Source organism: Sarcophilus harrisii, chromosome 3 (genome assembly GCF_902635505.1).
Source record: "Sarcophilus harrisii chromosome 3, mSarHar1.11, whole genome shotgun sequence".
Lineage (NCBI taxonomy): Eukaryota > Metazoa > Chordata > Mammalia > Dasyuromorphia > Dasyuridae > Sarcophilus > Sarcophilus harrisii.
Genome location: NC_045428.1, coordinates 323,810,607 through 323,829,786, shown reverse-complemented (window position 1 = coordinate 323,829,786; position 19,180 = coordinate 323,810,607). Strand labels below are relative to the sequence as shown.

Below are 19,180 nucleotides of genomic sequence, written 5' to 3'. Positions count from 1 at the left end.
TCAAAACAAATGTTCATGATTACTATCAAAATATAGTCCAGTTCCAGTTTCTACAATGAACACAATTAAATAAAGAATATAATCTGAAGTCATACTGTCATGAGAATAAAGAACTCCTGCATGAAAAAAGGTTTTTCTACTATTTCTAATATGTGCACTTTTTTTACAACTTAGTCTTAGTGAGTTACGTAGAATGCTAATAAGTTAAGTGACTTGTCTATCATCACAGAACCATATTAGGTAGGGCTTTAAACCCAGGTTTTCCTGACATGCTTTCAATCTACAATGCCATACTATCTCCCATGTAAATAGAAGAGCCATAGTAAGGAACACTGAAAGATTTGTAGCTTAAATAACTCCTCTACTACCTTGTGATAGAGCTTCAAGTAATGAGAAGTGGGCACCTGAAAGTCCCTGTTAAGGTACTGATATGTAGCCTGGGTAGGGAAATACCTACTTATCATTATATATTGTTAATTAAATTGGCCAACTTTTTAACTTATAGGGTACTAAGAAAGGACAGCACCAATCAAAAGGATTTAAATTCATGGGACAGAGATAATGACAAGTAGGAGCAGAGAGAGCAAAGTTATATTGATAGAGTATATTTTAATTTCAGAAATTTTAAAATATATTTTATCTCATTTAATTCTTATAGAAACCCTATGAGCAAAACAAAATTTAGATGCTATTCTATTTTGCCAATGAGGAAATTAAAGATCAAAGAAGTTAAGATTCTTTTCCAAGTTAACTTAGCTAGTTACCTGTGAGTCTACTATAAAAAGCAACTCAATTTAATAAGTATTTACCAGCCACTCAATAAGTGCAATATCTTGTAGAAGACTTACTTTCTATCATATGTAATTAGATAAGATGAATTCCATGTTTTAAAAGCACAATTTTGAATGTAAGATGAGTTATATATAAGGATAACCATAATATAAATTATAATGTTATGAATACATAAATTACAAGAAGTAACATTAACTTCAGTGGTTCTCTATTTCTCTAATATCACATATAAATTTCTCTTTTGTTACATTTAAAACCCTACCCAGTCTGGCTCCAATCTATATTTCCAATCTTTTAATATATTACTCATAAAATCATAGATTTAGATTTGGAAAAGGCCATGGAAGTCATCAGAACAAGTCTTCTCCTTTTCTATAGTGAACGAGAATTAAAAATGTGCCCAATATCATACATTGAGTAAATGAATGAGAAAGGCTTTGAACACTTGTCCTTTAATCTCTAAATCTGCCACTTTTCACAGTACATGGAAGCTTTTTATTCATATATTTCATCCAAACAGATTTTCTTATTTTTCCTCAGATATTATATTAGGTTCCTATCTCTGTATCCTTGTTGGATGCAATTCACTTCCTCTTCTCCAACTCTAGCTCCAACTTTTCTTCAAAGCTCAATTCAAATAATGCTTTCTACAGGACTCTTTTGCTGACTTCTCAAGCTTCTAGTCCCTCCCCTGTCAAAATACCTTGCATTTATTTTGCACATACATTTTCAAAATACTTAAATATCACCTCCCCCAGTAGAATACAAGTTATGTGGGGTAGCTTATTGTTGTTTGTACTTTTTTCTTAAAGAGATCAAAAACCTTGAAACTAGAGTCAGAGCAACTGGATTTCAATTTTTCCTCTGCTGTTCACTAATTATGAGAAGTTGGGTAAATCGATTAAACTTCTATGTGCCGCCAGAAATTTCTAAGAACTAAACAACTGAGTCATAGATAGATTGGATAATAATTAGTGGAGAGAGTTCACATACTAGGAGTTTTTCTAAGCTCTCTGAAATCCAGATGACTTTTCTTTTAATAATGATTTCAGCAATCAATGGATCCAAGACAATCCCTAAGGATTTATAATGAAAAATGCTTTCTGGTTCTAGGGAAATAACTAATAGAGATTCATAGCAAAGTAGACTTTTTTTCTTACTTTATTTTTCTTATTGTTGATTGTGTTTCCTTCAAAATACAATCATCATGAACATATGTTTTTGCATGACTCCACTTGTATAAAATTAACGGGAGTAGGAAAGGCAGAGGAAAAGAATTTGGAACTCAAAATTTATAAAAAAAAAAAAACATTAAAATTGTTTTTACATGTCATTGAGGAATATTTTTAAAAAGAATAATAAGATTCACAAAGACTATTTAACAATCTGCTTATATTTAACTTATAATAGTATGTACACAGATCAATAATTTTAATTTGTCCTGTAAAGGACTGAATTTTCTGGTATTTTCTGCTGATGCTAGCTTTCCTTAAAATGATGATACACAAAATATAATTATTTAAAGCTAAATTTGAGGAAATGAAGTTCCTTCTAGGTTCACATTCTGCTCAGACTTATAATTTTAAAGGACTATAGAAGATCTATGTCCAGTTTTTACTAGTTGATGAATCACATCCATCCTTTAGTAGTTACCAATGCCACAAAGAAAAGCCTACATAATATGTTTGAGTATCTATACAAATAGTGTCAACTGATACTTGAATAAACAAAGAATCATTTATCATATTTTTGTTATTTGTCCGGCACTATTCTAAAAATACTTAGTATTTTAATACTAAGTATTAAAAGTAGGATAGTCTGCATGTTCAAGAAATTGACATTTTATTAAAAAATGAGGTTTCTATAGTGCAGTGATGGACAGGGTGAAGTGTTTTGAGATTTCTAGTTAGTGCCTTTGAATTTATTGTCAATTCTTTTAAAATATGGCCATGTTTGATTTCTCTTCTTTTTTTTCTCTCTCACTCTTCCTTCAGAATCCGATATTGCTGACTTTGATGGCAGAAGCTCCCTCCTATACAGATTCAATCAGAAGTTGATGAGTACTTTTAAAGATGTGATTTCTTTGAAGTTCAAGAGCATGCAAGGAGATGGGGTCTTGTTCCATGGAGAGGGCCAGCATGGAGATTACATTACACTTGAGCTCCAGAAGGAGAAACTCTCCTTACATGTCAATTTGGGTAGGATTTGTCATTTCTGTTGTTCTTCAAATGGAATGATAATGAAAGCTAGAACATTCAACTTTGATCTTATAATGCTTCTTTCATGAAAGGGATTAGAGTATAGCATAATTTATCCACTTTTTTGAGAATATACCACTTTGAGAAATGTTTAATTGATTTTGTGAAGGAAGTTAAAGTTGAACAAATAGAAACATAAAAATTGCAGAATAATCAAATTTATACAATGTTCCCTGTCCCCCAGTTTCTTATCAATAGTCATATTAAGGATATAAAACTATATGCACTATATCTTGACTCTTGTAAAATATCATGCTGTATATATTTTAAATGAATATCTTAAAAATCAGACTAGATTGAGATAAAGACAATTTCTTTAATTTTAAAAATTTTGAATATATTTGGTTTGAGGCTAGGGAGGTAGAGTCTAGTGTTTGTGTAAAATGTGTGTGAGTTGGGATTTCCTTTTACTTACCCTTTGTTTTTCAATTTTTTTCAATAAGTAAGAGAAAACATATTTGTTTATATGTATATATGTGTTTACATGTGTTTATGATTGTTAAAAATATCTTAGCTAGACTAAAAGCAAGACTGTCATTACCAAAATTAAGTGTGCTTGCTTAGCATTCTACTCACAGATATTAGGGCTTTTTTTTTTCCCTCAGTCTTTCTGCATTCACTGTATGTCTTTATTGTATGCCTCTAATTGAACCCCCAAGTTGGGTGGCTCATGACTCAGCCTTTCCATGGGATCAAAGATTCTTTTGAAGGAAAGGAAAATGGACCGTATATCTTTGTAGCACATATCTTTGTAGAACTTTTAAGAGTTCATAGGAATGGAAAATGTAGCTCATTCTTGGAGGAAGAAACCTGAAAAGTAGCCAAATTACAGAGGAAAAATAAGTCACAGTTTGTCATGAACATGATCCACCCTCCTCGTATTTAGTGCTTCATTAAAATGATAGGAGGGAAATTTTGCTTTAAAAATAGATATTGTGAAGATGGTGAAATAAAAAATGACAGAGAAAAATTTCATTTTCTGGAAAACATTACATGACACATAGGCAAAAAAATCTGTGCCCAACAAGGAAGATATTAGGGTGTTACTTAATATCAATTGGGCTCTAAAGTTAGACAAAATCCATCTAACTTGAAGCTTCCTTGTGAACCACAACTAAGGCAGAACAAAAATTTTAAGGGCACTGTGAAATTCTCTCAGTAGGTTGAAACAATGGATTATATCATCAAGTTTGTTAGATGAAATATTTCAAAAATTAAAAACTTCATGGCTTATTCACTAATTGGCCACAATTTCTAGTTAAAACTTTGCATTTCTGAGAATCTTTCATTCTGATTAGTTAATCTTAACTAATAAATTAATTCATTAATCTCATCTGTCTGAAAACATTTGGAGAGATCAAAGGAGTCCTTTTTTTTTCTTCTGTTTACTATATGCCTACCACATATTGGGGCAGTATATAGCATTTCATCACTGGAGACTTGCTGATTGAATAATGAATATTGTTCCCACTAACAAACTAAGCATATTACAAGGTATAGCATATTTGTAGATTTTCCATCTCTGATGAATGAAATTATATTTGTCCATTTTACTTTTCTGTAATTTAATCATTTGTCGGAGGTCTCCTTTTATATTGTTGCTTGTTACTTTTTTTCTTTCTCATTTTTTTCCCTTTTTGATCTTATTTGTTTTGTACAGCATGATAAATATGGAAATATGTTTAGAAGAATTGCTGTCTATATTGGATTACTTGCTGTCTAGGGGAGGGGAGTGGGAGGAAAGGAGAAAAAAAATTGGAACACAAGGTTTTGCGAGGGTGAATGTTGCAAACTATTATTGCATGTATTTTAAAAATAAAAAAAGCTATTAAAAGAAAAAATTATAAAGTTTACTTTCTTTTCATGACATAAAAATATCCATGGGATCATAAAATGAGGGTAGGAAAGAGCTTCAGTGTTAACTTAGGAAATCCTACTTCACTTTGCAGGTAAGAACACCAAATCTAGTGTTCTTTTCTCATGTGGAAGGGATAAGTGGGAATAAACCACAAACTACTTATGCTCACTCTGTGTCTCACATTTTTCTTTCAGTTTTTGCAATAATAATTTAGAAGATGCTTAATAACTTCTGGCCATTTGATAGATTGATCCTCTAGGAATTATAGTTGTACAAAATTCAAAGCCATATAGCAAGTATCACATCTACTTAGAAATGTTAGGTTTTAGCATCAGAAACCAACTTTTCATTACCAAAAACATTTTACAAACTCTCAAATACAATCCAACTATATTTTAAAATTATTTAATTTTTCTTTTCCTTTAGAATTGGAGCTCCTCGAGAGTAGGGAGTTTTTTTTTTTTAAATATTGTATCCTCATCACTTAGTACACTTATTGTCACATAGTTGTCACTTAGTAAATGCCCTTTAATTGATTGTTTGCTTCATTGACTGGCATAAAATATTCATATGTTCCCAAGAACTTGTAAATTTTTAAGAAATTTTTTCTTTAATTTTTCAAATTAGCCAAAACTCTCCTTTCAAGGTTCTTCCTGGTAAAAATAAAAAAATAAAAATAATAAAATGTATTTAGTCACAGATAATAAATGCATACATTAGTCATGTCTGAGCAACTTATGTCACAGTCCTTACCAAGTGTTTTTTCTATCATAAAGTAGTAGCTTATTTCATCATGGATTCTCTGATTTGATTAGAGTTCTTAAATCTTAATAAATTTTTTTTTCTAAAGCTAAAACCTCTTCTTTCCTTAGGAAAGAAAAGATTGAGATACAGCTGAGATACAGATATGTGAAGCCAAGGATTGAAATGGGAGATAACCTGAGAGTCATAATCCATAAATGTAGAGTCCTAATCTGACCTTCTTGATTTGGTCATAATCTAGAAAGCTCTTTACCCTCTTTTTACTAATCAAAATACTACAAAATTCTCAAAGAATATTGCAAATATTATGCCACAAACTACTCCTGATAAATCAACAAATATTTTTAAAGTAGCCATTATGAGTTAAGCATTCTATCCCCAGGGAAAGTATTTACACTATTCATTTGACACTTGTGAAATAGTACCTCATATTATTGAAAATTTGCATATGAAAGTATTAACACCATCATTTGAGATTTGTGAAATACTACCTCATATTATTGAACATTTGCATATATATATATAATATATAATTTCATCAATTAAATAGTAGGGGCCTGGAAAGGATGTGGAGTGTCTAATATCTCTTTTTATTTATCTTAGTACCTGGCATAATACTATTCTCATAGTAGGTACCTGATAAATATTTATTCACTAAGTATATATTTGTTTGTCTGAAATTCCTGGTATTTTAGTGTTAGTTTCACTTATAATTATATCTCCTTTGTTTTTATTCTTGGCAGGTGACAGCAAACGTCGTTTCACTAACAGCCAGCCTTCAGTCACTCTAGGCAGTCTCCTGGATGACCAGCACTGGCATTCAGTCCTCATTGAGAGGTTCAATAAACAAGTGAACTTCACAGTGGATAAGCATACTCAACATTTTCGGGCAAAAGGAGATGGTGATTATTTGGATATTGATTATGAGGTGAGATGGATTTCAGGTATAATTTATTTTGTTTTCATAAAGTTAGATGAATGGGGTCTCAGCCACATGATAAATATAAAGACACTACTAGCCAACAGGGATAAACCCCAAAAGTGTAGAACTTAAAAAGTGTAAAAAAACCCCATAATTTTTGTATGTATTCCCTTACATTCATAAAATGGGGAATGAAAGGAAAAGAGAAAGTGAAAAAGAGAGAAATTAAAGAAATAAACAGACAGAGAGACAAGGACAGAGACAGAAATGTATTCCAAGATGCCTTTCCATTCAGATACTCTGCGATTATGGAATATGTGTGTGTTTGTGTGTGTGTGTGCATGTGTGTACACACACACACACACATATATATACACACACACAATATGCATATACACACACGCACACACATATATACATGTGTATATATGTGTGTGCGTGTGTGTACTGGATGAGAAGAAGCTGGGAGAATTGAAACAAAATTCATCACAATTAAAAGAGTTCATATGAGGTAACAAAGTTATTCTTTATGTATTCTCTTTACATATACACACATACGTATTAAATCTGTATATCATGCATCAGGATAAGTATATGAATGTGTATGTGTATGTGGAAAGGTATTATTGTGTCTGTATGTATGTGAATGTTACAAAATTGTAAGGAAGCCACTAGGAAATTTAAGGGAACAAAGTACGAAGAATAATTGGTTAATTTATCAGTAAATATATCTTCACACTTGTGTGTAAATGCCTATTCACACACAAATGCCTATGTAAATACATAGGGATTGAAGAATAAATAAAATTTCAAAGCTGCAAATAAAATAAATAAATTGAATTTTATCTTAACTCTTTTTTAGAGCAGGGTGATAATAAAAAGTAAAGATGAAAATATATGGGCCTCAGAGAAAGAACTCTGGGTGATGACTAAAAACCATTACATTGAATTCCCAATCCCTATATTTATGCCCACCTGCATTTTTGATTTCCTTCACAAGCTAATTGTACAATATTTTCAGAGTCTGATTCTTTTTGTACAGCAAAATAAAGGTTTGGTCATGTATATTTATTGTGTATCTAATTTATATTTTAATATATTTAACATCTACTGGTCATCCTGCCATCTGGGGGAGGAGGTGGGGGGTAAGAGGTGAAAAATTGGAACAAGAGGTTTGGGAATTGTTAATGCTGTAAAGTTACCCATGCATATAACCTGTAAATAAAAGGCTATTAAATTAAAAAAAAAAAAAAGAAAGAAAATATATGGGCCTGTAAATTTGACAGGCTTGCCAATCTACTTCTGAATAATTGAATGTTGATTTTAGTTCACAATATTCTTTTTCCATCACTGTGAACAAAAGCAAGATTTGGACTTTTCATCTTTAGTCTAGTTTAATAGACTATTGATTGACAAGACATGCTATTTGCCTCTTTCATGAAGGACTTTGCTAATCTTTGACTGAAAGAATTCAGAACACAGATGGAATTGCTTGGGTTGTTGGTAATTGGAAGTTTAAAGAAATTGATTACTCTCTAGTGGATGTACTTGAATGATGAAATAGAAAAAGGTACATATAGTATTGTGATTATGGTAAAACTGTGAAGATTTTACTGGGAAACAGGACAATAAAATATAAGAAATTCTCTGTGAAGTATTTCTATCAATTCAAGTTCTGTTCTTCAAATTCATTGGGTTGCCTCACTTTAAAATATGCAAATTTATTCCCATTTTTTGGAGTTCTGCTGACATCATCTAGTGAATTTTAATGCTCAGGAAAATGAAGAATCATGATGTCATCCAATTTGATAAATTTGAACACACTCTTTAAGATGACTACCACAAGCCTCACCCAGAATGCTTGAATTGACTGGCTTCAAAAAATAGCTTCCCTAGGCAAAGAAAAATATATCTGGCAAATACCATACATCAGTGTCTTTTTTGTGTCATAAAGCCCTTTCACATTATAAAAAAGCCTCTCAACTCCTTTCAGAATGATATAAACTGCATAAAATAATCTAAAAAATGATTTACATGATAGATCAATTGTATTTAAGTGCAATCATCAAAATATTATTATTATTATTATTTTGCTGAGGCAATTGGGGTTAAGCAACTTGCCCAGGATCATATCCTAGGAAGTATTGTGTCTGAGGTCAAATTTGAACTCAGATCCTCCCGACTTCAGGGCTTGTGCTTTAACTACTGCACCACCTAGCTTCCCCCAAAATATTATTTTAAAAGCAGCTTAATGGACCTCAATATTAGGATCTCTTTCTGATTTAAAGAGTAAAAGTCTCATCTAGGATTTATCAGGTAGCTTTAATCATCAGAGGAGGAAAATGAATTAGAGAGATTATAATAGTTGCATTGGAAGAGCAGAATTATATTCACTGAAAAGAACATTAATATGCATTTCAACATAGCATTAAATCTCTATAACTTTTAGGGGGACAATTCTTAAAGAATCCTGTTATGAAATAAAAAGGCAATACATTATTTAATCAATTAATGTTAGTAACAGAATCACAATCTTTGAGAATTAAATGGGACCTTTGTCATCCAGTTAAACTTACATACAAAATTCAAAATTTAAAAATAATAGTAATTAAATCCTCACTATAACATATCTTACAATTTTTTTTTCTTTCTTTTTTTTTTTTTTTTTTACAAATTATCCTAAGAGACCTATTGAGAGAAGAAATTTACCTAAAACTAAAGAGGTAGCACATTCCACAATGGATAGCTCTTATCGTTTAGATATTTTTTAAAGATGATCCTAAATTGACCTCTTTGCAACATTAACATATTATTCCTTTCTTCCACCTGAGGCCAAACATAAAGGATATAGTTCTTCTTATATTTGGCAGGCCTTCAAATATTTATAGATAACTATCATGTCACTCACTGAGACTTCTCTAGGGTAAAAACTCCCTTTTCCTCTAAGTAAACAGTTCGAGGAAGACAGTAAAATACAAGTGAAAGAACATTGATGTTGGCATTCTAAAGAGCTATGTTTAAATCTTTGAGCACTATATGTATGATCTTTGGAAAATCTCCAAGCCTCTTGAGCTTCAGTTTTCCTATCTGTAAAATGAAGGTCTTGGAATAAATGGCTTCTGAGATACCTTTTTGCTTTAGATCTAAGCTCCTATATTCCTAGTGCTTATTCCACTATTAAGTAGCTTTGTGACCTTTGGAGGGCTCCAATTTCTCTGAAACTCATTAGATTGGCTACAATTATTTCAATATTTCAAAATATCTTGTGATTTCATCTCTGAGATTAACTGTCTTCACCCTCCCCCCACCCCAAAATAGCTTAACCTTTTCAAGTCTCAATGCACAGTTTTTATAAGTTACAGAGTCTTCCTCCCCACCACAAAAAAAATCTGTAGATATGCTTAAGGTATTTATATTGATCATCATAAGACAGACAGACATCACAGAATCCTTAAAAAAAAAAAAAAAAAAAAAAAAAAAAAAAAAAAAAAAAAAAAAAAAAAAAAGTTTTGTTTTGTTTTGTTTTAGCTCTAAAACCTGCCAGAATTTATTGATAGATTTACACAGATTTTGACAATCCTTAATCACCTACACATCATAATGATATAATGGAGGATCTTTTTTTTAGCAAAGACTATCTATTGAAAAGGCATAAAAAATGTATTGTCCTAGTGAAGTCAGGAATTTGGATTAGATTAGCACGTAAGGTCCTTTTTGGAATTTACATCTATAATACTAAAATCCCTTCTATGAATTAAGAAATACCACTTTTAAAAGAATCATTTCTATTCTAACTAGGGATCATGTGAGTAATCCCTTTTTTGATACTGGTATAAATACTCATCATAAATAAGAGATGATTCCAATGTGTGCAGATGAATTCAGGTCACAGATGTTCTAGTAGCAAACTTTCTGAATGGATCCTAAACATATATTGTAAGTAGATTAATTGAATTCTGATGACCTATATTCCTTATTAAAACTTCATCTGCCCATAAAATATTTTGTAAAGAAAAGTGAAAGCTTTATTTCCCCCATCTCAAAGTGCTGTACATTGTATGGTATGCATTATATGGGCAAATAGCAAAAAGACTTAGTTTCAAATTCTGACTAAACTACTTACTACCGATATGTTACTTAACTTCAGTGGGCTACAATGTCCACATCTATAAAACAAAACAAAAATACTTACTAATGGATCTCTGGTGTCCCTTGTAATAGAATTTTTTTTTTAGTATTTTACTTAGAAATAAGTTAGATATATTGTGAAGTTGACAGCAGACAGGCCAGTTGCTAAATTTATCATTTCTTAAAACACACATACACACACACATACAAACACACACACACACACACACACACACACACACACCCCTCCCATCTTCCCATCTTTATTATTTCTGTTGATGGTGTCATCATCATCCATGGTCACAAAGGCAGAAAACCCCAATCTTCTTTTTTCACTTTTTCCTATCCTTTACTCTCATTTTTAATCACTTGACAAGTATTGCTACAGAAGCAGTATCTCGGTAACCCATTTTCTCTTCTGTACCATTTTAGTTTCAGATTTTTTATTCACCAAAATATGATTGATTCTCTCTTTCCTATCTCTTTCATTTCTGATGCATTCTACCAAAAGAACCCAAATTATCTTTCTAAAACACAGATACCATTATGGCACCATTCTACTCAAAAAATATTCAGTGACTTTCTATTACCATAGCATAAAAACCAAACTCTGTATCTTGATACTTAAGTTTTTCTGCAAGCTGCATTCTACTTATTTCTCTAATTTCATTCTATTCTATGTACTCTATATTAACAGCTAAATTAGTTTATTAACTCTCACTAGTCATATATTGCCATCTCTTCTCTTTGTATACTTGGACATATTTAAAATGTATTTCCTTTACAATTCCATCTATTTAAAGACCTCTCTTTCTTCCAGTCTTAGTTCAAATACCATCTCTTCTTTGAAGTTTATCTGACACTTTTCCCCTAGACAAAAGTAAACTTTGAGTTTTTTCAAATTCTTTTCCAAAGAAAGCACTTACATACAATAAAACAACAACAACAACAACAGTTTTTGAGTCAGGAAACCTAGCTTCAAATCCTGCTTCTGATATTTACTATTTGTAAAATCTCAAATAAATACCTCAATTTCTCTGAGCTAAAACTATCTCATATGAGACATGAAGAAGTTAGACTAAATAGGTTTAGAAAAATGTCCTATCTCTAGTAGTATGTTCCTTTTTTTCCTTATTTTATTTTTTTTTCCTTTCATCCACCCAACCTCCCCCTAGTAGATTATAACTAAGTATGATTATATTTAAACATACACATTTTTTCATACACCCATACCCACATACATATATCTATATATACATATGCATAGACCTACTTGAATATATATACACATACACATGTGTGTATGTGTATTGTTCCCTATTTAACTAAATCCTGATCGAAGTTTTCAAAACTACCAGTCCTCCTACACCCAATGCCTTTGTGTTGGTTCTTCCTCTATACCTCAATCATAAAGCATAATTACTATTTTTACATTTTCCTAATCAGTTTTGCTTTTCAGAGTCAAATAATACTAAGTTTTACCCCATTCTTTTTTTTCAAGCTACCCAATTACTGATGTCAGTCTTAAACGTTTGGTATATATTTCCATGTAAAAAATATAAACAATTTGTCCTTGTTGATTCCCTTGAAATTAATCTTCAATTTTCACCCCCAACTTGGGGTTGGTTGAGATAAAGTCTTGAAAATATGCAAGTTCATCAAATATTCATTTTTTATTCAATATTATGATTAATTTTGCTAGATATAATATTTTGGCCACAGGCCTACTTGTTTTGATTGTTGATATATATTATTCTAGGAGCCTCAATCTTTTATTCCAGCTATTCCTAAATTCTGTACAATTCCAATTATAGCTCCAGCATATTTGAATTAGTTTTCTTGTTTTTTGAAAAAAATTCTCTTTGATCTGGGGGTTTCAAAATTTGGAATTTCAAATGAAAAAATCCACAATTCTCAAATGCCTACCGTCAACAACGTTTCTACTTATATTACCTGCCCTTTGCTGGTTTCTTCTCACTAAGGGCCTTTTCCCTGCAGCACAACTGGGTCTGCCATTCTTAAACGGCAGAAGTTCCCTCAATATTCCTGTACTCGGACCTCTGATTCCCCACACTATCCAAGAAGTGAAAGTGCTTATGGTTCAGGCAGAGGCTCCAGAAGAAGTCATCTAGTTTCAGGACTTCCCATTTGCTATTTCTGTAGAGCTAGCCTGGAGGTGTTTGTAAAAAGTTGAATTCTTTCCTGTGGTCTTTCTTTGGATCTTCTTGGGTTGTTCCAGGAGAACCCCTGTTCTGTCCCGTCATTTTTTTCCACTAGTCTATGTTCACTCAAATACAAATTTGTTCTGTTTGTGGAAAAAATCTATAGAGGAGAAGTTTTCTTACTTATTTCTCTATCTTCCCAGCATCTTCCACTAATATGTTCCTGTGAATCTTTAATAGCATTTAGATCTTGAAGCTATTGGGACATCTGGTTTAATTACTTTAATAGAACTGTGTCTAGACATTTCCTTTTCCTTTATCACATGTATTGTGTCTTACATTTTTGTGTAATTGTCATAACTCTTCTCATAGCTTGCAATCCCCTTAAAGAATCAGAACAGCATTTTTTTTTTTTCATCTTTGTATCCTTATTGATAGCTCTATAAAACCAGGAAGTTTTGATGGAGATTCTTAATCTAAAGTTTATTGACATTGAAGGTATCCATGGATAGCTTTCAAGGAGTCTATGAATTTGGAATGATAAAAAATTGATCTCTAATTTCATTAGCTTTTAACTGAAAATTTTCATTCCTTCAATTTTACATACACACACACACACACAGATACATACTCACACAGATGCACACACATATCTATATCTATCTATCTATCTATCTATCTATATACATTTATTTCTATTTATTCTTAGAGAAGTCTGTAATACATCACACTGCCAAAGCATTCTATAACTAAAAAAAAAACAAAAAGAAGTAAAAAAAACAAAGATTGAGAAACTCTTCTCTAAGAGGAAGTCCCCAACATTGTTGATGGGATCACTTATGATAGATTCACAGATATAAATATTGATAAGAGAAGCACAAGGTGGGCAGATATGAATGGGTTATCATCTGAATCCTTGGAAGGAATATCCACGTTGATGAGATCATAGAATCATTTAATTGTCAACATAACCACCTATCTTTTGAGTCTATCACACAACCTTCCATATAGTAGATGCTAAGTAAATGTTAAAATGAATATAGTTAATTCATATTTTACATGCTTAGAAACCCTGTTTAGCAAGGCTATAATTTGAGTAAAATTGCTATAAACAAACTACTGTGAAATAACTGAAAAGAATGAGAATTACTTCCTTACTCTGGGTTTTATGAATCTTAATGAGACTCCTATGAACAGTCCCTAATCTGTTAAGACTTTTACCTGATGTGCTTTAAGGATCCCTTCTCAAAGCATGCTCCAGGGATTAAAAAATAGTTAGGTATTAAAAAACCATTTATTTTGTAATTTAAATAACTACAGATTACTAAGGAAACTGTTTTCTAGATAAGGCAGTGGAGTAATTGATATTGATTCTCTATCCTTTAGACATTCAATTTTAAAGCTAAGTAGAACTACATGAGTATAACACACACACATCCACACAAATACACACATACACACACACACACACACACACACACAAAAGATGAGGAAAGGGGTGATATTAGGAGCTTCTATTCTAAAAAAAAGTCTAATGAGTCCTAATCAGAGTCCTGTGACCTATTTCTGTGTCTGATACTGATTTTGGTTTAAATTTATATGACTTCAAAGAAAGAATCCCCAAAGATCATAAAGCATAATTCATGCAAAATAATATTGCAAAGAGCACTGAGAAAGCACTAATTTTTTGTTAAAGATTTTGTCAGAATCTCAGTTCAAATCTTGATTTTCCTATACATTCTCAGTGTTATCACATCATTTATCTGAGAGGATTGGATAAAATTTTATTTAAAGCACCATTTACTTTTAAATCTCTACTATGATCTAGTACAGTCTTCTTTTTTAAAAAAGAAAAGAATTAGCCCAGAGAATACAACTAGTTTGTCAAAGGTAACAAAATGGCACAAAACAAAAATGGTCTTATCCCCATTTTGACTCAAAATTTCATACACAGCTACAATAGGAAACTAAAATGCTACATAGTCTAAATTTCAGATTTCAGATATAAAGAAATTGAGATGATCTGAGTTTTCCAAAGTAATCAAAATCACAAAGTTAATTAATAGTTTAATATAATTAGCATGAAATGAGGGCCAGAAATCCTTCTGTTGCTTATGTAGCAAGAAAACACAGACCTTTCCTATACAAATATAGGTCTGTGTTTTCTTGAAATAATTATTTTCATGTAAAAATTAAGTGACTTGCCTATCATAGCAAAGCTAGCAAGCATTTGAAGCAGGATTTGAAAATAGGTCGTTTGACTCTAAGCCCAATAGTCTATTGATTATTGTGTTGCCTTATAATGTAAGCAAGTACACAATTGTTAGGAAATGGAAATCCTCTCTAAATCAGTGTACTTATTCAGTATCACAGCCAATCAAACTACTGGAAGATTACTTTTTAGAAATAGAAATAATAATACACATTTTACAGAGGAGAAAAACAACAAGGTTAAGAATCCTAAGAGAAATTTTTAAAATGGGGAAAAGGCGTTAGTAGTTCCCATGCTCAAAATTTATTACAAAGTGGTTATTATTAAAATAATTTTATATTAGTAAAGAAATAGAGAGATCAATCAGTGGAACAGATGATATATACAACAACAAAAAAAGAAAGTGCATCAAATACTATAGTATTTAATAAACCTAATCATCCCTAGTACTAGTATAAAGATTCATAATTTGGCAGAAACTAGTGGGAAAATTGGATAACGATATTGAGATATTAGATTTAAGATTAATAGCTCACTTCATATACAAACAAAAGCCCCAAATGGACATGTATGTACATATAAAAAGTCACATCAAAAACAATAAAAAAAAACATGAAAAAATGCCTATCAGAATTGTGGGTTACAGAGAAGTCCATGACCATACAAGGAATAGAGAGAATTAAAAAGAATAAAATGGATGTTTAATTACCTCAAGAGATTGGATCCAGTGTTCACCTGCTCCAGCAATGAACCTATTTACAGTTTAAATAGCCTTTCTATATTTAAAAAAGATAGCCCTTACATGACTGACTTGCAATCTGTTAGTAGGCTCATTTAAAAAAAAAAAAAATTTCTCTACCTCTTAGTGAGGGACAACACTGTAGTATTGCATTGTAGTTATCAGGCTAACAGTTAATTAGGAGAAAATTTTGTTCCTTCTTAATATTTAAAAGAGGATGTCTATCAAATTGTAAGATCTTGGAGAATGACATTATTTGATGATATTATATATGTATATATCACATCCATATATATTAATGTATAAACCTAAAGAAAATCTATTTATACATATTTTTCATTTGTATATATATATATTTGTGCATACATACACATTTATATTATTGCTAAAGAAAGGAAAAAAAGTCTAGAGATCAAACTCAGAGAAAAAAAAATTTAAAGAATTGAGGAATTTATGATATACAATTAATTTTTTTTTAAATGAGTGTGTGGGGGTGGCAAAGGGATTAGAAAAAGGAAATTGGCCACTTTTTAAAAACACTGATAAATTATTTAAAGTTCTCCTTGAATTAACAAATGTTTTAAAAAGTAGTATTTACATAGTATTTTAACGTTTTCACAGTACTTTCTAAATACTATCTCATTTTATCCTCAGAAGAACACTGCAAAATAGGTACTATTATTTTTTAAACCATTTTATAGATGAAAATACTAAGGCAAGTGAGGATCAAGTGATTTGCTTGATGTCACAATAGCTAGTGAGTGTCTGAGGCTGAAATTGTATTCAGGTCCTTTTTAACTCACAATCTGGCCCTCAACCTATTCACTATCTAACTCAAAAATTAATGTTTAGTATCATATTCGATACTATGGCTGCTTGAATTTCAGGGAAAGAATTCAAAAGAAGGGTAGAACTACAACCTAACTCATTAGGACTCTACAATGTAGCTAAGGATATGATAAGACTATCCCAGTGTTTCAGTGGATTTATGGTCTCATTGATGAGAGTACTCCAATGTAAGGGTGTTATTCATTACCTTTCTTTTCTCATTCTTTATGATTGTTACTGATAACCTCCTGTAAATATTTCACACCAGTTCTACCAAGGAACTATAGGCCTTGTTCTATATCAGAACAACAAAATATCTCCTGGATTATACATTGGTTATGTGTTAATCTCACTCCATAACAGAATGCCTCTCTATTTGGAAATATATTTCTTTAATGATATTCTTTTTGTTGCTTCTTAGGCACAATGTATCATTGGTAATGTGTTGCAGGATACAAATACCCATGGTATGCCTTTGGGATATTCCAAACATTAATTATTTGATGATGCAATAGTATCAATGCATCTGTATTTATTTTAAGAGAAGACTATCATATCCTAGATATCTAGTGGATGAGGCTATAGATGAGATGACATTGAAATGATATGCACAGCAGATTAAAAAGAGTCAGAAAAGGGAAGAGTCAATGTGGGTTAGAATGGTTAAGAATGGCTTTTTGTAGATTGTGCTGGGCTTTGAAAAATGAGCAGGTTTAAGTGTAGAAAAGAAGAATAGAAAAACTTTATGGGTGAAAGGGGGATATAATGATTAGTAACATTCTATTCCCCCTCATTTTTCATAAAGGTTAGTTGTTTTCTAGGTATATTGCCAAATGACCTGCTACTTTGATTGGTAGCAGTTAGAACTAGTGTTTTGATTATTTTTTAGCTTTACAATAAAATACCTTGTTGCTGCAGATTCTTTTGTGTGAAATAAATGTAAGGACTTTGATTTTCTTTTCTCCCCCTTCTTTCTTGCAAATTATTGTTTTATTTAGTTTAACGAGTTCGGAAAGGATTACAAAAAAGGTTTTGTAAAATAGGCCCCCCAAAAGCCAGCAATTATAGTTATTTTTAAGTGGACTAATCAGTATCTTTTTCAATGTGTAATCAAGTGGCAATCTATAATTATTTGAGCCACTTGTCTCATGCATATTTGAATAAAGCAAAGTTCTCGTTCTCTCTCTCTCTCTCTCTCTCTCTCTCTCTCTCTCTCTCCATTTTGTTTCCTGCTCCCTTGCAATTTATAACTGAGGTTTATTTTTCCCCAAAGCTCAGTTTTGGAGGGATTCCAGTCCCAGGCAAACCAGGAACATTCCTGAAGAAAAACTTTCATGGATGCATTGAAAACCTTTATTATAATGGAGTCAACATAATTGATTTGGCCAAAAGACGCAAGCATCAGATCTATACTGTGGTAAGTCAAAAATGATCTTTTTGTACCTGCTTCTTTCTAGCTACTTTTTGGTAAGCATACCTGATTTTCCTTACTAGACACAGTCTGACAACTAAGGTGATACTACTCTTAGTCAATAGCCATTCACAAGTGTAATTAGATCATTTGAAGAATGTAGGAGACTTTTAATATCAATAGAGTTATTGAAGGAAACAAGTACATTAGCAGGAATTCAAAGATTTCCATTTCCTTCATGGAAATGAGTCAGCTTTAGTTAGAAGTTCAATCAGAACTGCATTTTGTTAACCTGTTTTTGTTTTTGTTTTTTTGCTAGTGCCAGCAAGGCAATCAATGGAATCACAAATGTCTTTATAACCATAATGAAATTGAATTTACTTAAAAAGGTCAAACTTCGTATCTAGTGCTTTTAAGAAAATATGTGATCATTGCTTTTTAAAGACAAATATAGGAAATAATAAATATTTTCTTTGCAAGAGAGTTGTTAACTTGTTGAATGAGGAAAATTTCTCTTTTGAGGAAGATATTCTTACCATTCCAAGGCATATGAAAAGACTATTTAGTCACATCATTTTCTCTATTTTTTTCCTTATTTGAAAAGATATTAAAAACAATGTTAGTAAGAGTGGTTTAACTTTAGTTCTATGACTATAGTTTGTGATAATGTTTGAAATGTTAGAACAGTAAATGAATGTTGTTTTTTTTTTAATGTCTCTATCATAGAAGACTGTATATTCACCTTGTGTTGGTTAAGTCAGTGATAATTTCATTGAATGTATTCAGAAGGATTATTTTGGTTGATTTATTGTTTGAATAAGAAATGTCACAATGACATCAATCACAGTTTCTAGCAGGGGCATCAAGAAATAACATATGTTATAACATCAACTTCATAATGTTAGGGATGTATCTTCAATATCAATATCTCTTAAACCTCTTTATCCTCACTGCTACTCTCTTTAGTTTAACTCCAACTTAACTATCAGATGTTATTGTACATATTGCCACTGTGTACAGCAGGCTATATTAGCAGTATTAATCTGCTAACAGTTGACAAATTATACTTTTGCCCATGCCATTCCTACTGTCTGTAGTGACCTTTCCT

The 19,180-nt window shown here is 31.4% G+C and overlaps 1 protein-coding gene across 1 annotated transcript in view; it reads left to right on the top strand.

The window, feature by feature from the left end:
• The window catches only part of CNTNAP5 (contactin associated protein family member 5), an 876,250-nt gene that overhangs the window by 388,672 nt on the left and 468,398 nt on the right, over nucleotides 1-19,180 (top strand). Inside the window, exons 5-7 of the mRNA XM_031959885.1 lie at nucleotides 2,787-2,990; nucleotides 6,414-6,598; nucleotides 17,935-18,078. Coding sequence (XP_031815745.1) covers nucleotides 2,787-2,990; nucleotides 6,414-6,598; nucleotides 17,935-18,078 — 533 coding nt within the window. The remainder of the gene's footprint in view (nucleotides 1-2,786; nucleotides 2,991-6,413; nucleotides 6,599-17,934; nucleotides 18,079-19,180) is intronic.